The sequence below is a fragment of the Varroa jacobsoni genome, unplaced genomic scaffold, assembly GCF_002532875.2.
Source record: "Varroa jacobsoni isolate VJ856 unplaced genomic scaffold, vjacob_1.0 contig00672, whole genome shotgun sequence".
Lineage (NCBI taxonomy): Eukaryota > Metazoa > Arthropoda > Arachnida > Mesostigmata > Varroidae > Varroa > Varroa jacobsoni.
In genome coordinates, this window is record NW_019214508.1 from 56,216 (window position 1) to 81,376 (window position 25,161).

General features: G+C 36.3%; 1 protein-coding gene across 2 annotated transcripts; it reads left to right on the top strand.

The window, feature by feature from the left end:
- Nucleotides 1-1,737: 1,737 nt before the first annotated feature.
- LOC111271484 (lysosomal Pro-X carboxypeptidase) lies at nt 1,738-24,961 on the top strand. 2 transcript variants are annotated; one of them, XM_022852313.2, is made up of 8 exons: nt 1,738-2,291; nt 4,355-4,456; nt 14,025-14,206; nt 14,473-14,630; nt 14,784-14,953; nt 15,185-15,340; nt 18,363-18,553; nt 24,332-24,961. In XM_022852313.2, the coding sequence occupies exons 1-8, from the start codon at nt 2,034-2,036 to the stop codon at nt 24,342-24,344; spliced, it is 1,230 nt and encodes a 409-aa protein (XP_022708048.1). In that variant the 5' UTR covers nt 1,738-2,033; the 3' UTR covers nt 24,345-24,961. The 2 variants fall into 2 exon arrangements, with proteins under 2 accessions (XP_022708048.1, XP_022708047.1); XM_022852312.1 differs by lacking the exon at nt 24,332-24,961 and adding an exon at nt 20,027-20,857.
- The last annotated feature ends 200 nt before the right edge of the window (nt 24,962-25,161 follow it).

Here is a 25,161-nt window from a genome sequence, read left to right on the forward strand (position 1 = left end):
CGAGTGGCACAGATTGTTTTCAAGAACGTTTTTGTCATACCACATAGCCCTACTCTCTTCCTATATATTGGAAGTTCGAGGTAAATTGGCACAAAAAAGATGTCGCCTCTTTGTGAATAGCATACTTATGAAAACCGATTTCTTAAATACGTGTGTTAGTATGTGAGTCTGCTCAACGTGACTGTCATTCGCTCGGATCATGATTATAATTTAGGGTGTGAACCGCTCATAGGAACTTTTTAAAGTATTTTATATTTTTGAACGCCTTTTTAATAACAACAGTAAACAAGTTGACATTGTTATATTGTGATATGTTAGACCTACAGTACATTATGCACAGCGGTCCTACAGTTTCAGATCTTTGTTGCAGGGCGACCATATGCCCTTATTGAACATACTCAGATGTTTAACAGACCCTATATTAATTCGTTCACATGGGCTAGTGCATCATATTGCTAAAAAACGTATGACTAACCATTCGATACAAAAGCTTTACATGGTTTTATAGTCTTATAACACTTCATTTACCGTACGAATGGGCTTTTTCTGAAAAAAAAGAGCAGCATGATGCTTCTAGTAGTGGAATTAATAGTCAGAGCATAAGCGCTGCGATGGAGATTTGATTTTGCCCATAATGGAGATTTTATCTGAATCATCGGTAAGCACGAGGTTGGTTTGGGAACTTTTTCGGTATCTGTTTTGTTGTTTTTTTTGTTGTCATTTCTACGACAGACGTCTATAACTCTGTTGAGCATAGATTCAAGGACTTGTGACAGCGGTCGGTCCTTCTATTGGTTGCTGTTTCTATAATAAATATTTGTTCACCGTTGCTTTTTGCTTGAGAACACTTGGAAGCAAATAATATTATTCGGGTTTCTTTGGCCTTGTTATAGAACTCATTTTGAAGTTAGTACTTAAGTTTTTCGCGAATAACTTGAAACGTTGTACCCGCTAATACGTTAATTTGTTACTGTTCTATTCATCCTCATGTTGATCTGCGTATTGTATACGCTGCTACACTAAGCACCAAAGCACTGGAGTCTTCAACAGACGTTTGCACTCTTTCTATTCCTTCTTAAAGCCCTATTTGTATATACATACAAGTTTGGTGGCTTAACTTTTGTAAACACATGTCAGTAAGTACTTACATACTTGGTTCTTCAAACATAGGCTCAAAAATCTTAAAAAAAAAAGCTGCATAGAAAAGCACACGTGCTAGCTCAGTCAAGTCTGAAAATAACATAAGTAATACAGTAAATTCTTATAATCGTTCCCGGTAAATATTTTCGCAACGCATGTTTATTGAATATGTATTTTAACATTTCTATACCCGCTTAGCATTTGTTGCCCCGGTAGCTGTCGGTACCTGACATTATTTTCGGCTGCTTGATGACTGCTTGCCCGGATCGCATGCTCGACTAACCGCTGCTTTATTCCCGAAGAATGTCGGCTGACGCTTCCACATGGCCCGCAAGGGAGATTTTCAATTTTTCCTCAAGTATTTCCGCTGCTATCTCTGTCTGTTTTTGTCTTGCTTCTGTCGTCATGCTCTGTTGCAATTTCTAGCCAAGATAAGAAGACAACAGAATCAAACAATATATGCTATTAAATTGTTAGGATTCGCTTTTGAATACCTCCCTCGGCCCTTTTCGTAGACGGACCTCCTCGCCGTCGCCTTTACTTTCTTCGCTTGCAATGCGGAGGTGGAACAGCAAAACGTTTTGAACTAATGCCATTACGAGTACCACGCTTCTGCCGCTTGTCTCCCTGATAGGCAGACGTTTTTAACTGTACCGTTTATCTGTGTAAAAAAGAAATGGTAGCAAGACCAGAAAAATTTCACTGAATTTTAATGCGATCTACCTATGAAAAGCCGCTTCTTTCTTGACCTCTTACCTGTGTAGGAGCTTTATGGAGACTTTTATGCCGTGCTTTGAACTCCGAGCGCAATAACAAGTTTTGAGTATGACAGACGGGCTCTAATGTGAAAAAAGTAATAAATTCGATAGAAAGCTTTACAGGTATCACTCAGGATGTTAAATTCTCCTTTAGTAACAGAGTCCACCATGTTATGCCTTATTGGTGCTATGCTGGTACCTATGAAACTCTGCGACGAGCTTCCGGAATATACTGTGCACTATTTCGATCAACGGGTGGATCATTTTGGTTTCCACAAAAGAGACACCTTCCGTCAGAAATATCTCATTTATGATAAGGAGTTCGTTGAAAGAGGACCAATTTTTTTCTATTGTGGAGGCGAAATGCATGTCGAGTTACACGCCAAACAAACGGTAAGTATTGATACTTCGTTGCAAAAGGCAAAGCCATCTTTAAGTAATTTTCTTTGTTTTTAATGTCATTAATGTATATGGCAAATAAATCTAATAGTTCAATCATTGACTAAGCAATAAGTTCTGAGGTTATTTTTGTAGAGTACTCTGGTTCTCTTTAAGTTAGATACATTGTACAATATGATTACTAAAGATGCTTCGAATATTTCTTATATATATATATTTATTTTATATATATATATATTTATATTTAGAAATGGCATACTGAAAATTCTTTATTCGACTCGAAAGTCCGATTATCCATATTCATATCTCGATTAAATCGATCTAAGAACGTTATAAAAATGATTTTATAGGGGATTAGATTCTAAATTGAATCGAAAACTTTATTTCATAATGTCAGCCACTTAATTTCATTTAAAGACATCTGCAGCTCATGATTTTTATACTTATGTCAACTGCTGGTTGTTCATATTCATTTTGCAAGGAAATTTAGATCTTTACAAATAAAGACATTTGTATGGTTTTATTTTTTAGATGAGCTCTAAATTATGAACTAATTCAACAAAGTCGGATATAACCTCATATCGAATAAAAGCTTCGTTGTCTAAAATAAATCTGACGATTCGAACATTATATATATATATATATATATATATATACATATATATTAGGGTACCTTAAAATGTATACACAGTTTGAGCGGTTATAACTTCAATTTTTAGTTATGTGTAGTAAAGAATGTGCATGTTCCAAATTATTATTGCTTTGGTCAAGAAACTGCTGATAACACAGACTACTAATTCACAAACTTTAACAGACATCTTATTATTTTTTAATTTAATATTGCAGCTCATTTTTGCTGAGTTGCAATTTCTATTCCTTCCAGCATTGTCGATTTTCTTTATCTTTAGGTTGTCGCAATAAAAGACCTTGGCATTAGATTATTTTCGACCCTATATTTTTGAAAGATTCTAATCAATTTTGATTATGCATCATGATGGTAGAGTGCAGATGCTCGGACCTGTTGGAAATAAAATTTTCCATCTTCACTAAGGTTCTTCTAAATGTATAGTAAAACAAATTCTTGCAGTAAACTCAAGTACTTAACTTTAATCACTGTATTGTTAAAAAAAGAACGGTTTAGATAATCTTTTGAATGTATTTTTATCGTTTTAACAACTTTCTCCGAAGACTGTTTATTCCGTTCCATTCTTCATTGATGCCACATACCATTGTAAAAACGAAACTTTTTTTATTTACAGTATCTTAAAATGCAAGGAACACTTGATTTGCTTATTCCAAAAATACTACTTGATCGTCTTATAAATTTTCGAAATACTTCGCTTTAGCTCCCAAGTTGTTAGCTCGTAAAGTTTGTTGATATCCTTGGTCTTCCGAAACATTGTCCGTGAACATCCTGAGCAATACCGTTTCAACTTAATCTTTTATCCGATTAATTTTAAGTCGCCTAGGTAGACTTATCTCAACTTCCCTCATATATTATCCTTGTACTTCTCCTAGAATTTTCATACTTTCAATAGCCCTTTAAAACATTTTTTGTTCAAAAGTTAATCTTAGTTATCCTTTCTTTCAAATTAATTACATTCCGAAAATGAAGGGCAATTATGACCCAACAAACAATGTGTACTTGGAAAGGTATATATATAGTACTGCTCATTGCATATTCGTTTGGTTCATGATCTTCATGGCCTCACTCTATTTGCGAGGAAGCCAGTCTGTCCGTACTTCTTGATCTGTTCGTAATTGGCTTCTATTAAATAGTAGGTTTTTACGAAAAATAAACCGTAGCGCTTCATCACTACAAAGTGCACACACTGCTAAATTTATCGCTCGATGGTCCGTTAGCCCTTGTTTATGTACATACAACGAAGGAGAGGCAAAATGGGCTGGCAATTTCTTAGATACCCTATACTTGAACGAAAATGCTTTCTCCTATTACATAGGAGCCAACAATTATCAGCTAAGGTTTCCCAAGATAGTTGCCAAGATAGTTGAAGATTTCCAATGTAAAACCATCTTTGTTTCTATTTACTTTTCAGGGCTTAATGTTTACGTGGGCAAGAGAATTCAAAGCACTACTGGTGTTCGCTGAGCATCGATACTATGGCGATTCGATGCCATATGGAGAAACATCTTTCTATGTAAGTTACGCTTGTAATGTACAGGGTGTGCCAGGAAGATATGAAACAATTTGATAATTAGCTGAACAAATTGAGAATTTAGCTTTACCATAATGCCTTCAGGTGATGCACGACCCTAAAACGTGTTTTGCCCATAATAAAACCGTATTAGTGCCACCGATGAAAAATAGAAATATCGTGTTTGACGTACGGCTCGAAATTAGGTACATAGAAAGGCTCCTCGATGATAAACTAGCTTAACCGATATCGACAGTCCATCATTATAGTTATGTAGCTTCATGTACAAATGTAAAATATATAAGAACAGGCTTGAAAGATTCTAAGGATATATAAAAGAAATTACGATGTGTGCTTAATATTAATCGTATCTTCGTTTAGGGTTCAACGTTTATTTTTCGCAAAAGCGCCTGTCACATAGTTTACCATTCCCCAGTTACCTCTGCTTATCATAAACCTCACGCGGACTGTCTTTGGAGATATTAAAGCAAAAAGATGTATTTGTTATTTTGGCCTTTTAGATACTTCTAAGTACAATGCGTCTATCTGCTATCTATGTTTTTTTCGTTTGTGTAATAAAATAACCTTATCCTTTATGCAAAGTTAGTCGGTGGAACAGCCCCGAGGATACTCTCATTATGACTAGGTCTAACCTCCTATCTGTAAGCAGTTTAAAGTGACACATGAATTTAAACAAGCTACTGAAGGTAGCTCACTGTCGCCACATCTGTTTCCAAACTAGAAAATAAGTTAACTGGGACGCTCTGCTGTAAAACCAACAGTAAACTTTACAATTGGCGAATGATAGTAATTGTAGCGCTCCAGCTCTCAACACCTAATTTGCTGCCGAATACGACTTTATCATTTTTATATATATTTCTGGAAGTTCTAGGACATAAAAGAAAATTCTCATCAGCGTACCGTTTTCAGGTTTTGTGGGGTTGGGGTACTTTAGCGGCCAATATTCCGGACTATCTTGGAACATATTAATGTAGACGTATTTGCAGTATGCTAGATTTAGTCACGAATACTGTCTAATGAATACAATTGGTATTTTGAATCCATCCACATGAGACTCCGTAATGGTGTTGTAATAACGTGTTTGCCTATTAAACTTGGAAACACATGCGATAGCCTAGCGAAACCGGATATAGGGAGCCTTCGTTTGGTGTTGAGAACTAGCCATTTAAAACAACGCTTAACGGCTATAAAACTCAGGCTACACTTGTCGGATACATTTACATAAACAACTTCTTAAGCTTTTTCAGGTAGAGAATATATGCTTTCTGAAAGACCTACTTCCATACAGAACTTTTTGGCCTTACCTTTTATCATCGGTCTTCTTATGTTTGTGAGGTTCGCGATTTGCATATATCTTATGCCTCTATAGTACGGACGTTATTTCGCAGGCTGACCAAACTTGTTTCATTCCATGAATTCTTTTTTCACTCACGTTCATGTTAGCCTTCTTTTACAGAGTAGAAATGTAATATTTTACACTTTTGCTACAAAATTTGCTATATATATACTTTTTTCTTAGGACACAGGTTTAAGATTTGCGAGAAGAAAGGTATTTGGTGGCTACACCAGTACATGCTTAACCTGCATAATGTAGAGGCAATTTTTTTGGAAACAAGATTTGTGTCCATGCATATATTCCACATGTGTCGTAACACTCGAAACATAAGAGTCGCTTCCTACCATTGGTAGAGAAAATTACATTTACGGACCTTTATGGGCCCGTTAGAGTTAATACAAATGCGATGTTGCATCAAAATTTGCTTATCCCGAATCTGTCTTTTTTTTTTACTATGAAGATGCAATATTTTATGTTATGATCTTATACGGTAGCCCCCATGCTACAGACAAAAAAAAGCTTGTACCTGGACAACCTAATAACTTTCTTGACAGAGACATAAATAGCAAACGTTCTAGGTTGAAAAGTGTTGTGAAATTTTTTATTTTTTATATCTTTTTCTGAACATATGATTTTCTAACCTTTTAGAGATTTTAAGTACTAATATTAATCATATTATTATTTTTATTACTACTACCCTCCTGGTTTAGATATATAGTGTCTTTAAGATACTTACTAAGTGAGATGTTGTTGGCATGAAGCGCGGATAAAAAAGAATTATACGCATATACATGTATTCAAAAGATTTGTGGAACAGGAGGACCCTAACCGATAAAAAAATGTACGTGTTTATGAAAGTAAACTTAATTCAAATATTGCAAAACAATGACCGCGAGATTTTATTCAATTGCACATTTAGATGACAAGAGAAAGGGTTCTTGAGAATTCTTGAGAATATGTACATTGGGCAATGTCCGATACAAATTTATAACAAAAATGCAATGAATAATAGAACAAAAAACTTGATAATAAAATGCGAAATAATTTATAGATAGTGAAGGTTTTTATTAAGGTTATTAGCTTCTTAACATGGTTATCTTGTGTATAGTATATTTGTCGAACACAATCTATATTTTCTATGTCTAATACACAGAGAGCGTACATCGGTAATTCTGCCAGGGCTTTTCCACCGTTCTTAATCCTCGAGCAAGCATTAGCACCTGTAATTTCTCAGACATGCCACGTACAGTTTTTCTAATACTATTTATTTAAGCTACCTGGCCGTATCGAAAAGAAAAATAATTAAAACCTTTCGGCTAGCATATTTGCCAACAACGTTTGCGCGGAGTGGAACGAGAGCATTGACAAGCTAGTTGAGCAAAAAATGAATCATTTGTGAACACAAATCGACTCAACTTAATGTTAAAGTGCAGATGCCAGGATATATGACCTGTATATTAGACAAAATGTTACACTTGTTTTTCTTTCGTGTAAGTTGGCTGTTGAAGCTTTGTGCCGAGCTCAACTTCAATGGCTATACATTAAAGGATAAAATATGCTTGACGAAGTGTAAGCAAAAGTTGGCTTCCCATGTAAGTGAATGAATAATAAAGAAAAGCTCTGCGCCAGTACCGATGATTAATGATACGTGACCGAGAAAAAAACTCTGCTGCGACACCATTGTTGTACTATAATCAATACATTTTAATAATAACTGTTATGTCTAGATCTTTTTGCATATAAACCACGTTAACTTTAAAGCCTCCCATTTCTGCTGCAACCGTTAATCTCCCCTCCCTTTCTCCACATGATATTTTCAGCTAGGTAGGCGTCAATCATCTACTACTTCGGTAGGTAGCGTCTTTGCGTCTACAAAACTGCAAACAACAATGTCCAGGAACACATTATAAGTTATTACAATAGTTCAAAATATTTTTTTCAATTCGGAAGTTCTGAAACTTAACCAAGGAATTCTCGTTCTACTAAACCGCACTGGATATTATATACGTATAATATTTTCGCTAATTCTCTCTAAAAGTTGCTTTGAGGCTACTTGAATTCAAAGAACTGAAATTAGCCATGAGTAAGCTAGCAGACTTCTAAATCCCTTTGAATTTTTCGTGTTACTTATAATACTAAAAAAACATGATTTTTTTGTTATGGAGCATGCGCAAATTTAAATGGCACTGACTGGAGCTCATTAACGAGATAAAGGGTTTCAGACTCATTCTGAAAGAATAATAAAGTTATTGGCTCGAAGGAAGCTTAATATAAACTTTTTATTAATGCCGAAAAGCGTAGCCCATATTTGGTAACTGAAGATTAGTGTTTGAAATTCTTTTCTAACATTCAAGAAAAATGGCTGACCATCGAACCATGAGCGGGGGTGGCTGACAACAAATCGACAATAAGATTTAGGTAAGCAAAATCAGCGAAGGCGAATTCAAATGAGCTGTCAAGAATTTTTTCGCAATAATAACTCAAATCGACCTTCAATTAACTCCTTAATTGCTTCAGCTGGATGTAGAAGGAACACTTCTATCTCACGCCCAAGTCGACTATGCATTACGTTGCAACACTATACGCAAGAGACGAGAATCAAGTGCGCTTTTGGAATAACACTACAAAAGTCACTGCCCATTAAGACGGATGTATTCGGATAAGAAGTTTCTAAATGGACAGTATACCCCAAGTACACTGTCCAATGATGGTACCCAAATAAATAGATCATAAATAATGCTCGAACTACATGTACTAAATTGTATTGCAAACTTACGGAAAGGTTACAAAAATCGAGATGCCTAATTTAAACATTCTGATGCTGATTTTAGTATTAAAGACAATGAAGATAATAAAATTGCTATATATTGCAATAATATATACTAGGGCATCTAGTATACTTCTTGAAAAAGTAATTAATAGGAGCCCCATAATAATTACTAAAGATCTTACTTATTCCCCTGATCAACCAAATAAGTCGAAGACGATTATACGTATGCACATCTTGTCAGATTTTGGCAATTTTGGATTGGCAAAAAGCGTTACGAATACGCGTTTTGAGGACAGTGAGAGTATCCATTACAAATATTTTTTGTACGAATTTACCGAAGTACGCCTTCTTGCTTGTGATCTGTAAAAGAGTTTCATTGCATTCGCCTTCAAGCCTTACCTGTCGATCACCATCACAATGGCTATACGATCTAAGTAGACCGCGCGTAGAAAAATCAGCACTTGTAAAAATCCATAATTGATTCGCAGAAGACGAAATGACTATCATCAAAATTGAATTAATACCTTACGTCTTAGGTATGTCATTGTCGCGCCAACACATAATTTATATACTAATCTGTTGAAGTGAAGCACTGGGAGTCTAGTTGTTCGAGAGTACAACTTAAAGGTGGTGGTAAATTTCATCAAAGGCTAAATATATGTGGGGACTAATAGCGAGCAAGTACCAGGAGGAAAAGTTGAAAAGAACTCTGGCGAAAGAGTTCAACAGTACATGAAACCATAGTGAGTAACACAGATAACTGTACTGTAAAGTGGTGTGCCTGTCAACAGGGTAGTTGGTTATGTGATGCCTTGAGTGTAAGTTGTCCATTCAACCGATTGCTCTTGGTTAGCGCTGCCAGAGACTCTGTGCACTAGTGCACACTCATTCGTTAAGAACAGTCCTTACACATGGCGTGCTTCGAAGGCAAAGGTGATCAGATCTGTACAGAAGAAGGCGCGATGCTGCATGAGATAAGCTTTACACTGTCATTGATTAAGCACCATATGACTGTTTTTTATAGCAAACCCCAGCGAACTGTATATAAAAATGCTACGGGTAATGAGACAAGCTTACTAAGCACATGAAAGGTAATATTGATCTAGAACGGAAAGAAAGAAAAAAAGGTGCTTATATCAAGGGGATAGAAAGATAACTTGTTCCGGGCAATACTTAATGTTCATTCAGCATTTTCAAGAACTGTGCTTGGGTGCTCGCATTAAGCCTCGCGAAAGTTGTATTTTCCATATAAATTACTCAGAAAAACTTGAAAAAATTTCGAGGCCCTTGTAAAAGACAGTTTTGTAAAAATCAGATATGTCTTTTCATAGACGATATTAAAACGATTAATTTAAAGTCATCGTTTGAACCAGTATACTGGCGTGTTACCCTTATTTGCGGCATTTGTTAATTTATAATCTGCATTTGCTACCACTTTTAGAGTTCAAGCAACATTAAAGCTAGACGAAACACTAGGTTATCTGCGAATCCTTCGTCCTTTGGTATCCATTGCATCAGAGAACTATGTTATATAAATAAGTATTTTCAAGATGAAGATAATCAAATTTAGAAAACGAGGACGCCTTGCCTCAGTTGACACGCTAGGATTACATAGGGAATTCGTGAATCGCTTTCGCTACTTTAAACTTTAAAACCTGTTTATTTGGTAACAAGGACTTTTCAATCGAAAAAAAAAACGAAAGACTTATCCTTGCAAGAGTTGCGTATGAAAAACACTTATGAAACTGGGACACGAATATGATAGATATTAATGTGAATATTTATCAATACCGCCATATTAAAAAATAATACAGTAACCCACCCATTACCTCATTCTATGCTTTACCTATGCAGACTATGGATATAAATATGCAATTAGTGAAAAAAGAAGCTCTCACGTAGAGAATGTTAATTGCATGTATAGACTATACGACAAGTAATGATGCACCTACCACCAAATACACTGCCCTAATTTAATTACTCTTATGTTTCCTAACTGATTTTATATACATGAGTCATGCTTGAGACAGAAAAAAATGGAAAAGCAGTACCGACGGAACACCTCCGTCAGGTAATGTCAAGCACAAAAAGTGACGGAAAAGGAACATGAATGAGATAATTAACGATATAAAGAATCACAAGATCAGTTTTAAGCAAAACCAACAGAGGTGTTAATCTTTCTGAAAGCACTGTTAGACGCGGTAAATCAAAGCAACAATCAAATCTTCCTCAAAAGTGCGCTGCTAAAAATGGGCACAAGTCTAAGTACGCCTATAGTGAAACGCATTGTAACTTGATAAATTGTGTATTTGGCGTTAATAATAGCAACAGTAGAGTTGGCTGCGTGAAGAAAAACAATCTTCAGTTAATCTAAAAACATGCAAATATTGGTTCCAATGAAAAATAGTAACCTGGATGTCGGAAACCTGCAAAAACAATACTACCAGCTGTTGGGTAAAAGCTCGCTGACGGCTGAGGATCAAGATAATTTAAAAAACTGGCTATAAACTCGCTTGGTAAGATAAACTTCTCTAAGAGGGGCAAGCAAGTTCATTGACAATAACGTACCACGAACGGTTTTTTTTTGAAAATTGAAAACGCTTTAGTAACACTTTTTTACAAAGAGTTGAGTAATATTTTAAATGTACCGCTGAACAGTGCCAGGACAAAACCAACTCTATATGGGCCGAATGTAGGGCTCAGCCTCGACGGTCGGCCCATATAGGGCTTCTTTTCGCCGAGACCACTACCCATTAATTCTCAGTTTCCTTCTTATACTTCACTCCGGCCGATCGTCGTTAAGTACTACGGATTGGCGCAAGGAAGTATCAGGTGCTGCCGGATCAATCGGCTGAAGTCTCCCTAATTCTATCTCTGCAGACGAGCTTGGTCTCATACGGAGGCTAATCTCCCTTTGAATTTCCACTGAATTCGATCCTGTAGCACTGTCTTACGCGAAATTACCTCGTGACAATCTCCCAAGCGTGATATGTTTAAGGTACATTTATGTATGGCGAAGCTGAAAAGGAGAACTCGATGGACGAACTAGAACAGCATAACAAAATGGAAACGCTATTAAATAAAGGAAAAAGAAGCTTCACCATGCACTGGCTTTCTTGCGTACTCTCAAGTAAAAGGTTAACTATACAACCAACCGAACGGAACGCACTAGAGCTATCACAACGTCACCACATAATAAACAATTATAATAGTTCGTGAGTATGGTAATGTATATACTTAAAATATATGGAGAACTTGATGAAATGCTGCTACATTACAACTGAAAAAACCTGCATCTAGTAAATTGAAGCATGAACCTCGTTTTGCACCAGTTTTTCACTTCCTAGAACCGTATAGAACCCTCACCCCTCAAACAAAACATCATAAAACAGGATAGGGCCAGTTTTACCAAGACTTCCAGTCTTAGAGATCTAGGCTTTACAGATATATAAGTACTTAAGTGCTTAAGCAACCAACCTCCATCATCACTCCGCATGGTTATTTGCCTTCGTGTAGAGGTCTCTACAAAACAAGTTTCTGATTTCAAAATTTTTAAAAGTAACGGACCACGGTGCTTTTAGTAATACATTTTTTCACAAAATATAAAATTAATATGGGGAGCAGTCGCCGTCGCTGTGGCTACAGTATGATGTTCAGATTTGTAAGTCATTCGAAATTTCTAACTTCCTATTGCTCACTGGAACTTGCCTATTAAAAATTCAAGTTACGATATATGACTGTGCGGTCTTAGTTTCCAGAAAGTACGAGTGTATCTCGAAAATTAAAAAAAGTATCGCGAAAAATTGCACCGTTATAAAATAGCATTTCTTGTAGATATGAAATTAACGTATCTCGCATTTTATACCGAAAAATCTAAATAATATATATATAATTTTGCCGGACTGACTGCCGCAATGGGCATACATTCATCCGGTCCTCCTGACACCAGACGAGACTTTCTGCAACAAAGAAACAAGCTTGTTATGTCAAACTATAATGCGTTGTCTTTAGAACTGGAGCGATGATCACCTATTATCCAATCTTTAATCGTAGGACGAATCCACACCGAGACTATAAACTTTTAAATTCTAGACACCGGAAATCGACAGTGTACCACGTTCCAAATGAATAGGCGGCTTTCAAAAAAAGCGAAGACGGGTTAAGCCACAGCACAATAAAAAATTCATGACAGAAAAAGAACAGTGCGGATCTTAAAGTTAACTGCTGCCTCCCAAAGATGCATTTCTAACTAATTTTCTGTTTCACTTAGGGACGTTAGTGAAGAAATTTTGTATAAATTGGCGTAAGATGTCACGGATTTTTATAAGGTTTTCAGACACCCGTTATTTTTCATACAAGTCAGGCAGATGTCCTATAAGGAAGTACAACCAAAAGATTTGATCGATGTTCTTGGTACATGGGTTTATACAGCCCGATCAGCATAGGTTTGATCGCTTGAGAATTCAACCCTGTTCTGACCTGATCGCACATGGCCGCCAGACAGCCCAGATTTAAATTCGTTGGACTACTGCGTATGAAGCGTTATTGTGCAAGATTCCAACAAGTCTCAACATGAAAACGACAACCCGCTGACTCATGCTGTTAAGAAAGCTTTCACAGAATTCTAAAGGGAACCTTTGAGCCTGTAAGCATTTTTGAACCTGAATTAAAGCTGTCATCAATTTGAATGGTGGTTACATTAAGTAGGCATGAACGTAAGGAACAACATTTCCAGCACAGACAAAAAATTTCATTAAAATATTTCTATTTGGACAAAATCTTGGAAATAAAACATGAAAAATAAAACCCAACTTAAACCCGTACCCTTATGTATATATATACATAAATTCAGTAAATGTTAGCATTGACAACTTTGTCGATGGGGGCGTATCTTGTAGTTTCTTTATTTATGTTGTACGCATATCATTGTCGATTCCGCGAAAACGATCCATTTAAAGATTCTTTTTTCGGGTTTTTGTTTTGATTTGACCTCCAAATTGCATTCAATTCTAGGACCCATTGAAGCCGGTATCTTAGACTCTTTTAAGTAAAGAAAGTTTTGGCAAAATCATCACCGCGGTAAAAGAAGCCTCTTCCGGAGCAATCGAATTATATTTTGCAAGAAACTTTATGTAGCGGTGTCAACTCAGCTACATTTTCACGAAGATTGAAGAAATTGTTGAAGATCGCGTACATCGTCGAGCTGTTACATTTGCGAAATAATTACTGCCTAAATGAAAGGTGGTATCCGTATGTCACACACAAGATTAGACATATTGGAGTCGAATTGACAAATATAAACAAAAATTGAGAAAAGGGATTCTGTTAAATCTGTCTGTTTATATGTGGAGCCTGATATGCAGCTTAACCGTTTTAGTGTAATTTTGGAGGAACTATAATATTGGTACAAAGATAGAAGAACTAACGTATGCGTTGGGCAACAGGGCTCAGAACGTCGAGGTTATTTAACAACAGAACAGGCATTAGCGGACTATGCCACTCTAGCAGCCCACCTCAAAGCAAACCGAACAGGAGCAGCAAAGAGCGATCTCATTACATGGGGCTCTGGCTACTCTGGAATGCTCGCCGTATGGATGCGCGTGAAGTACCCTCACCTAGCAAAGCTGTACGTTGTTTGGTTTTACTGTAACTTGAGAAAAATATATTTTTACATCTGCATTTAGCCGTATAGCAATTATGAAACTTATGGCACGGTCTATGTTCTACGGAAATCAGTTATATAAAGAACATCAGAGTAACTGGATGTCTAATCGTGCCGTATAACAGGCTACTATACATAACATGTACAATTTGCGCATACAATCAGCACTTAACGTTTTTTCATAGTGCTTCTTCGTGCTTTTTAATTTTTTTTGTTGTATGTGAACGTAGGGCGTACGCTTCAAGCGCTCCCATTGGCTATTACAGTGGCGAGGTTCCATGCGGGAAATTTTTAAAATCTGTCACAGCAGTATTTAAGAGTGAATCGGAATCTTGCGCTCAGAGCATACGAAGAATTTGGAACGTTCTTCAAAGTATGGCCTCGTCGAGTAAGTACGACATGTGCACAGTGCATGTTTTTAAACGGGAAATATTATCTAGCTTCTTTTCTTTTATTTAACTAAAATTGTATCACTTTGTAAGTTGTGGTGTCTCCTCTTTTATTACGTGCTGCTCGCTGACAATTTATTTAAATATTATAGGAGATGGCATGACGTTTCTTGGAGAGGCCTTCAACACATGCCAACCTGTAAGAGGAGATAATATATCAAATCTCTTTCGATGGTTGAAAGAGTCTTTCAGGACAATTTCTATGCTGGATTTTCCGTATGAAACAGATCTTTTCGGCAAACTACCTGCTTACCCCGTAAAGGTATACGGAACTTTATTTAAAATCGAATGCAAAAGTGGTTATAACTATTATCCTGTACTTTTAAACTCACGTAAGATTTCTGCAACCTAGAAGACTCCTTCAAAAGCTACTTATATTGTATAAAGAGCGCCTTATTTTTATAAACGGATCACTTCTAGCCATCCGTTTTATAAATAATTATGTATACGTGTTGACTCTGTAATATTCTCTCATTCTGTGTTTTTTTTCTAGGAGGCATGCAATTACCTGTGGAATCATCAGCAAACTGAACGGGACCTCATGAGAGCAACTTATAAAGCCGTATCTGTCCTTTATAACCATACGGGAGAGGTAGTTTGTTATTCGCTGGACAATACGCTTAGAAATAACGCCGGGTGGGGTTTTCAGGTTAGTAAACAAGGCGGGTAGAAGCAGGTATTAAAATTAAAAGAATATAAAACAAAGATATATTAAACGGTAGTTTGCATGTTAGACCACGCTAGTTTAAAAGGCAATGTCGAATGCACTGAGTGAATACACATCGCCAGTTATTAAATATTACCAGCTTATGTTGCAACTTCAGAAATTGTTTATATAGGGACGAACTGAGCATTAATTTAAATAAGTTGATCATAAGCTTTTTAGGCTTTTAAGAATGTTTATATATGAGCAAAGCTATAAAGGGGAAGGCAAAATCGTTTTCGAAGTCGAGAAGCTTAAGCGTTGTAAACAAGCTGGTAGACAAGGAGTTTATTATAGATGGGACCCTATTTATCTGAGTTTTTATAGACAGCTTTGAAAATGACAATCATTATAATCTTACGTGAAGAGAACTCAGAGGCGCCCGCTTATTAGCAGCTTTATCTGGTCAGCCTTCCTTGTGAGCATGTTATGTTTTTCAATTTAGATTTAATAACCTCGCTTAAAGGGCTTGAGATTTCCACCTAAGCATCAACTTAGGAAAAGTAGGTTCAAGTGTAGGCTTACTTCCTCTTCGTAAACCTATTGTTTTCGTAACCGTATGGTACAGCATCCTTTGCCATCTTCCTGTGAAAGCGCCTTTTTCTAAGTCGATTTATAAACGGCGAATCTTATCCTAAATGGTCTGCTAAGATTGCACCCCACTTTTTCACTAAAAGCTAACATTTGGCCCATTCAGTGGTAGCATATTACACATGCGGATAAAAATGGGTGAGAAATCAGTTTTAACATGAATTTGATATAAGTCCTTTTTATTTTTTGAAAAACAATATAGGTTTTTGAAAAATAACGCGCTTTTATTAAAAGAAGTGTATTGAGTGACTTTAGAGTCTTGTAGAGGAAGCTTATTTTTTCAATCCTTCAACTGACGTAGAATTTGTAAAATGATTAAGAACGTCACTTCTAATAAAGTATCATACCTTGCTATGCTAGCAAACAGTAACTGAAGCCAAGCGAATATGCTATAATTTGTTAATTGAATAAATTATATTTTTATCATTCGACCTGTTACACATCCATCAGCTTCACAACTGGGCTATCCCGGGAATTCCGTTCATGCTGGTGCTACCGATACGTTAGTGCATTTATTATAGAGAACTATATGTTTCCCAACGTCCACGTCGACACATTTTATCAGTTCTCAAGCATCTGTAAAAAAAACTCAGTGTTTTTTTGGAATTAAAAAAATTTAATAAATAAAACATAATTTAATTCAGTGTTCATTGAGTAGAGTTCAAGAAACTGAGTAATTCTTAATGATTGAATCAGCTAAATTGATTCACAGCAATTAAGTAGAAGGTTGCACATATACCACTGCGACCTGTGAGAAAAGATAAAGACCCAAGACTATACTCAGCCGTTTACCAATATGAAAAACGCTAAACATGGCTAAAGGCCTGCCGAGGACGGCGAAAATCGAATTAAATCAAGGAATGAAAGCAATTTATATTCCTAATTTAAGCAATACGTAATTATGATGATAGTTCTAATGCACGTTTCAAACTTCACGGCCCTTAATACAAGACAGTACTAGAATATTTCAAGTTTTACGTCTTGTATTGTTGCCAAGCTTTGCTTCAGACGACTGGCCTTTCCTAGCATGAAACGAAGTGTGTCTACGCTCGGTCTCAAGCCCAATTAAATGTTGCGGATTTCAAATCCGGTACTGCCGTTATGCATTACCCCAAGCACAAGATTAACTGTGTCTGCTTCCGGTTTCGAACCTAGACTAGATCTAGTAGGTAAACATGTTACCACCGCACCAAGGTGGTAGGGGAACGGGGACCGCACTTTAATCTGAACTACGTCATCTGTCTTTAAGTTCAGTAAGCAAAACTGTTCACAGAAATAATGTAGAACGATACTAATAACTTGAGACCATCGCTTTTATTGTGTATAATTTAATTTTATAAACAATTTTCATGTTACTCTTATTCACCTTTCTTTACATATGCCACAATGTTCTCGCTAACTAATCCTTATTTAGCTCAACGATAATGACGCTCATCACCATAAAATGTAGAAACGTCCCCCAACACTACTTACCATAGTTTGAGCATTTAGGGCGCGGTTTTTACCTTTTACTTTACAATCCTATCAGTTGCTTCACATGCAAATAGAGAGAGTAACTGGAACACTTGCCTCGTTTCATCTTAATGACATTGAAGTGACACAAACTGCCTCTTTTAGGTGCCCTGAGTGAAACTACCACTAGTCTTAACCCTCACTAATTTGGGTTCTATTATTTTTTCACCTTTACTCTGTTGTGTAACTCAGGCGCATTACTTGCTTTAAATTCATTATGGATTTTCCTTTATTTTACACAAATTACTGTTACAAGTCTACTTACGATCCTCTTAGTTCGTTAATAAACCTTCTTTTTATACCCAATGTGCGCAAGATACACCTATGTATAAACGAAGTTCAGTACTTAAATATTTGGGATTACCAATTAATACTACTACTATAATATTTTCACATTTAACTTATCTACGGACCTGAAAAATGCGTAAATAAATGATGACAATGCATTTCTCATTAGAAGCTCAATTATATCTTGGTGCTGAGCTTAAGATGAGGCAGTCGATTCCCATTAAACGAGTTAATTTTATTTTTTTATACTGATAGGTGTTTATAAATTAGAATGGTTCTCTCTTCACCGTTTCATCATTTTAAGCAAATATGTATGCATAGACTTCTACACTATAAGTATCTTATGTGAGAAATTACTTACTGGGTATGCAAGTTCTATGTTCAAAACGAAAATGCATCTGAACTTTTATCAAACTGTTCTAAATTCTATTGTTGGAGTATTGGAGAAGCGTTTCCCATATTATAATATTACTAATATTAATTTCTGACATGTGTCGTCTAATTTTTATATTCTTTTTTTAAATTTTAAGCTATTTTAAACCTATTTTAAAAAAGGGTATGTAAATTTCCTATACAGGCTTGCACAGAGCTCATCATGCCTGTGTGCTCTGACGGTATGGAAGACATGTTCAATCCTAAAGCATGGGATCTCAAGCGAGTACAGCGTAAATGCATGAATAAATTTGGCGTTTGGCCTGATCCACAACGTCTGAAAACCATTTTCGGGGGAGCGTCAGGATTGAACAACGTTGAAAACATCGTTGTTACGTAAGTTTAATTAGTGTCTTTTTCTTCTTTAAGGAAAAAGACCAATAAAGCTAATAGACAAAACTGTAGCTAGTTAGGCAAAAACGGGTATGACAATTAGTTGTCCTCCAATAATGTAATAAGGACCTGTCCTTTCACTAAACTTAGGGGCATATAGTGGAGTCGTTTCGTGCTGTGAGGCGATAATCTGAAACGATGCTTAACGGATATATCGGGCGTAGAACTGTAAATCTTTATTTCTAGGCATGATAGTTATTACAGAGATGTGAAAAGTGTTCTAAGATTATATGCTCGTATCTCTGGAAAAAAATAATTTGGTAATAGTTATTCGGGTTAAATCACATTGCTGTTGTTTCCACAAAGAATAATGTAACATAAGCCACAGATCCAAGAATTAAATTCAGCACATATTTGAATTTTCCTCTTTAGTGCTCTTTTTGCACATGTGCCTACCTACGAGAACATACTTTTGATCTATACTGTTTCAAATGGTGTTATTCTCAGACTGCTATGAGCGTTTTGGGAGTAGAATACTCACACAAACAAATTATTATACTTTTAAGTGGGAATCTATCATTCAAATCATACGAGTCCGCAGCATTAGAAGCTAAAGGAGAAATCAGGATTTATTTGTCAATATCGCATGCGACGCCGCGAATCACACGTGCTCAGTAGGTTTTATGTATCTGCTATATAGGGAGATTAACAGTGATCTTCTTTATTAATGTAGTAGTTAACAAATGTCTTCATTACCATTTTGTTAGGCAGGCATATATAGTATTACTTCTTTTGAACCATTGTTTTGCCAAATTATTCTTGTCCTTTCAATATTCTTCTTCTGTCTTTTTGTTTGTGTCTAGACTAATTTTACTTTGGTACAATAAATTCAATGCAAGGTCAGTAAGTCACATATTGTTAGTATAGCAATAAAAGCTTTATACCTATAATCTATGTATTGGCCCAAATGTAGGCCACACATTTTATGCAATTAATAATACTAATACATACTAACGCTAACACAATATTGCAAATAGGGCTACGTCAAAGTGATCATTTTGTTAAGGCTTCTTTACACTAAAGCAAAATTTCAGCTGCCTGTGTTTATCTCTTGTTTTGCTTCTACACTGCACCTGATAGTCTCGATAAATTTATTATTTATCACATAATTACAAGTCTGGGTCTTATAAGACATTTATTCTAGAGTACTTTTAGTGTATTCTCAAGAAATTTCAGGTTGCGTTCTCTAGCCAAGAAAAATCTTCGTATTTGTTTTATCTATTGAGCCACCTGCCAAGTAATATATCGTCTATATTAAAATCCAGTTGAAAAAATTTATTTTCCGTAAATAATGAGGTATGTATAGTATCTTTTTTTGTTTTTTGGCGCATAGTTTTACACACCGTTAGTCTTATTTTTGTCATGTTTCTGTCTCAATTGTCTTCAAATGTTTCTATAAAACTGGCCAACGTACAGTAATAACCAACGTGACCCATGGTTTGACGGCGGCATCTTAACCGGCAGTGAAGGCGTTACTGTAATTTCAATTCGGAATGGAGCACACGGCCACGATATGCGCACACCTCACGATAAAGATCCTATATCGGTAACCTGGGCTCGTAGTCGTGTACGAGCTGTTTTGCGACGATCAATTTCGCCTTTCCTCAACTACGTTCTTGGATGAGTCATGATCCGGACATCAATCAGTGTTGACAAAATTATTTGCGCCTATTGTAGCTGTGAAATTTTTCGCTGGAATAACAATTAATTATAAAGTGATAGCTATCAGGAAGTGAAAATCTTCTCTCGTTAATCAGAATGTTTTTTCAAAATATTGACTTTTGTACTGTAAAATGGTCGCTAGAGACAGAACGCATTTCAGATAAACAAAAGTTTATCACAAACAGTGCTACAAAATTGCCTCACGATTGTTGAATAAACATGTTGTGAAATAAACTTAAGTGTTACCTATATATAACTAAAATTATAACTTAATCTCCGCTTATGAGCTTGTAACGTTCACGTTCTTTTTCTCGCCAGAACCAAGCAAAATCTACACTTAACCCTGCACGTACAAGCATAAATACATTAATGAGCTCAATACGAAACTTTAGAAAATCTATGTACCTTAAAACCAGTCGACCCTTGAAGCTATAGTACCGCATGATCTCCAAAGAATTGGTTTATTCTCAGTTGGAGTCGTGTTTGATTATTTATACGAGCGGCCCATTCGACAAGTCTCAAGTACGAGACCTAATAATACGAGGCTAAGGAAATAAATCTAAAGCCATATTTTTATTAAAAAAAGCATTCTTTATTTATTATCTTTATTACATGAATTGTTTTTTAAACAGCGCTAGTGTTAGTTAAAATCAACAACGACTGCTGTGTCACGACAAGGCAGCGACGACATAGTTGCTTAACAACCTTTTCCATGAAATACTTTCCCAGTTTATTTTCCAACATGTGCGAAGACCCTAATATGAACTTCCTCTTCTTTTATGCTTGAGGAGCTTATGATTTTGATAGATATTAAATAGGTACCGCTTATAGTGAAATACATATCGTTATATAAAGCCAATGAAGTTCTGAGTCTTGTCTTCCGACAACAATATTGCGACAAGGAGCTTACCAGATTCAAAACGCAGGTTAGTTCACTGCTACTTTTTAACTAAGCGGACTGATATAGATGTACAGCATATATTGTATATATCGATATTTGATGACGCTCGTGATGAATAGAATCAATATAGGACCGAATGGTTAAATATGTGATTTAACAACAATGCATCTGCTGCCAATTAAGCTAAGTCCTCATCATGCGTCCCAGCCAATCAAGCGATAAAGTTTTTCATATATCAAACAGAAAGGTGACGATATACGTATGTACACACCTTAAGGCTACATATATACACATCAAGCGATGTCATTGCAAGACGCTTATGCGTTACGTGAAAAAGGAAGAATAGACAAACTGAGCGTTGCTAAATATTATTCATTGGTTGATTAGCGGGCTGCATATGTTCGATGAATTGTTCACGGGGTATACTTAAAGCATTTAGGAATTCATACACGTGCGAAACTTTAAGTTCAAACATATGTTTATGAGATATTCTAGATTGATTTCCGATTGATAAAAGGCAACCTATTCCGTTTTAGCAGAAAATCTCAGGTTACGTCGGATACGAAGACAACATTACTTAATAGCAAGATCATGATCGTGAGATTCCTGTTCTTATGATGAAACCATCTTGTCTTATAGTTTCACCCTTCTTTGAAATCTCTGAGTGTGTGGGTAATACGCAAGCCATGACAGAAGTTCCTACCTCAAAGAGTGCCTTGAAATTAAGGTTTACCATCGACATGACACAATTTGATTCGAGGTGTGTAACACTACTTGGTGGCACATCGAAATCATCTTACGGATTTTTAAAGAAAAAAACATTTAAGTGATCCAATGAGTGCCAAAAAGTATTCGAAGTACTTAAGGTTTATAAAAGTTTATAAAAAATATTGAAGGTTTCATATTTTACATTAAATAATAATCTGTTGAGTGCTCTCTGATGTGATCTTTTTGTGCAGTGAACAGGTTGAGTTCAGCGCTCAAAAGTGAAGTTTCTAGATAAAAGTGTACTTTCGACAATTATTCCTTTTTGTCTTTTTACGAGGTCAAACAACGGCCGAAGCAGCTCGGGATATTTGTCGTGTGTACAGCGAGGACTCGATGATTGCTCGAAACTGGTTTGCAAAGCCCAAGGATAGATTTTTGGATTTTTTGTAGGATGCACTGCGCGTCTGTTGGCCATCTAGTGCCGTTGAAAGCAAAGTGACGGCATTTTTAAAAATATATTGCCGGGAGATAATTGTGAATCGGGCGAAAAAATTGATTGTAGTCGTGTTAAAGCAAAAGGCATTTTAGGTCTACAGGATTTACTCAAAAATTGGATGCTTGAAAGGTGCTTCGAAAGGTGAACAGCACTATAAATTGAGTGGGTGTAACAAAAGAAACACGGCTTCTCTTTGCCTCTTAATATCTCTCCTGGCGTCGAGGTACACGCAGGCGGAATGACAGGTTTCTACACAGAACACTTACCGATGACGGGAAGTGGCGTCCTAGCGCGGATAAAATGGGTAATTCTGCGAGATACTCCCAAACCCAGAATTAAACTAGGCCTCTATCTCAAAAAGATGACTATTTGCGTTTCATGGGGCTAGATGGATTTTATGCATTTAAAAATGTTTGAGAAGAACAAAACGGCCAATACAAATCTGTGCATGGTCAAGTCGCATCGAGCGAATGAAACTGTACAACAGAAAGTACCTAGCAGAAGAAGCAAACTCATTTTTTTCCACAACAATGATAGTCTCTATATAGCAAAATGTGAAAGCTGCTTTGCAAGAACTTGGGTAAAGGGTTCTTATGCATCCACTATATTCTCCAAACTCTCCTTTCTGCAAGACATAAAATTATCAGCTTCCTTGATTATCAGTATATGAAATAGTAACCATGCATTTAATAACGAAGAGGATCTTAAAACCTGGGCGGGTGAAAACTATACTGGCCTTCCTTTGAGTAGAGTGTGGCAAATATCTTTCTACAAGACAAAGTAATCTCGAGCATGAACGGATCATCGGTTACTCTGCTTGGATAGCAAACCGTCTTCCTAGGGAAGGTACAGTGCACAAGTTTTGAGCATTGTGACTAAAAGTCAGTAGGAGAGGACTTTCCTGTGGCACTATTGTTACCTCTGGCACGCTTACTTCATGCCTTTTGAGAAATTCTCCCCGATGAAGGTACGAAAGGGCTTGGCGCCTTGCAGGAGCATAGCACTCCGACAGGCTGAAGGTCGTCTTCTTCAAGGATCCTTCAAACGGTAAAGTGTTGAGTTATTCCTAGATAAGTGGAGTTTCTGTGAATGTAGTCTCACCAAGCTTTTACAAGTTGTAAAATCGAGATTGGACGTATTTGCGACAAATCATAAGTGGAGAATCTATCTGCCTGGCGCGGCGTAGTCTAACCGTAAAAAAAAATCGGGTGCAGGAACGAGCGAAAGGGTAATATTAGTGACGTTCTTAAAGAAAAGGACAATACGAGCTTTGAGTTTGGCACCTACTTCAAGCACGTCCTTGCTGCTTCTGTCTAGACGCTTGCTGCAAGGTCAGCGAAGCGCTATTCCAGTCCGCAACTGGCGGCAAACATTTCGCTCACTTGTTTTAACTTGTCCTTAGGACTCATTTCAGTTTATCTACCATGAACTTCTACCAATAAAAAAGCTATCGTTGGGTTATCGCGATTTACTTTATATTATGCGACTCCTTATGTTTCTAATCTGGACCATATTTACCTAATAATATAATACTAATTATTGTTGAGTGCATCATTATAGCGTATACATATGAAGCTATTACTTTATCGATCCTAGATCATATATATATATATCAAGTGAGCTGACTGTTATCGTACGTTCGTGAAAAATAAATGTTACTTCTATAAAATTATCCGTTGTTCAGTAATTAGAATTTACCGTGCATGAAGACCGTATGGACTTCAGCATTTCCAACTTTGTGAGCGATTGTTCTTGAATTTGTGCCTTTGTGGTGTAATTTTACCTTTTAGAGTTATTTGAATGTGTTTGTGTTCTAGAAGGTTAATATAAGCGTAATTGTCAATATGTCATTGGAGATAAGTCGTAAATTATAACAACAAACTGTTATAGAATATTAGTTTGAGGCTTCGAACAACCACTGCGACCAGATATCTCGAATTTTAAATCCTTTCAGGTGTGTGGTGTAGCAACCAACAACACTTAGTGGGGTAACTCAACAACATACAGTCACATAACCTTGCACAGCCTGGATTGAAAGAACAGGATCGAGCGACAACTTCATCCTTCATGTTCTGCAAATTCGAATTCGTACGATTCGGTTGCTCCCATGCTTTAAGGATGGTGATAAGTTGCCTAACGCATTTTATTCTTGACTCTCTAATATGTCGTTGATGACGATATTAGGTATGGTAATGTAAAGCATAAGTACAGAGTTGTCAATATGTAAACTAGAAAGGGAAGTACATCTAACATATATCAAAACACCCTGGTTTAAAAGTTTTTCAACCCGCTATATGGCTTGAGCAAATGTAATATGCACTGAAATCAGAATACATATGTTCAATAAAATACTAAATTATTATTACGAGGTATATAAAAATCTATATATAAATAGGTTTAGAATGCAACATTCGAACTCGCCAGTACAACAAAGATACACCATTATTATACAGAGACAAGAACTTTTAAACACAGTCTCACAGGGCAGTTACAATATACCTTTGATAATGATGGTACTATCTGCTACTGGCCCATATTCTAAATTTGTATATGATAGATGTTAGAGTTCATCGGTAGCTTTCTTATGTAATTAAAGGGTGTCAATTTCTTCAATAAAAAATCCGGTTTCGAATTACCGCATTTGTGTCGCACCTGTTAGCAATTTAAATAGCTTTAGAAAGTACGACAGAATATTAACAAGACAAAACCTATTTTCTGCTGGCCAAGCTTGGGCCTCAGCTTTGACAGGTAGACTTAGCTTCGTCGAAATTACTACCCGCAAAT

Bases quoted from the DNA above. Each gene is read 5' to 3' on its own strand.
- LOC111271484 (XM_022852312.1), top strand. From the start codon at position 2,034: ATGTTAAATTCTCCTTTAGTAACAGAGTCCACCATGTTATGCCTTATT. The intron at 2,292-4,354 runs GTAAGTATTGAT...TTTACTTTTCAG, and splicing joins AGTTACACGCCAAACAAACG to GGCTTAATGTTTACGTGGGC. The intron at 18,554-20,026 runs GTAAGTTTAATT...GCCAACGTACAG, and splicing joins GTTGAAAACATCGTTGTTAC to TAATAACCAACGTGACCCAT.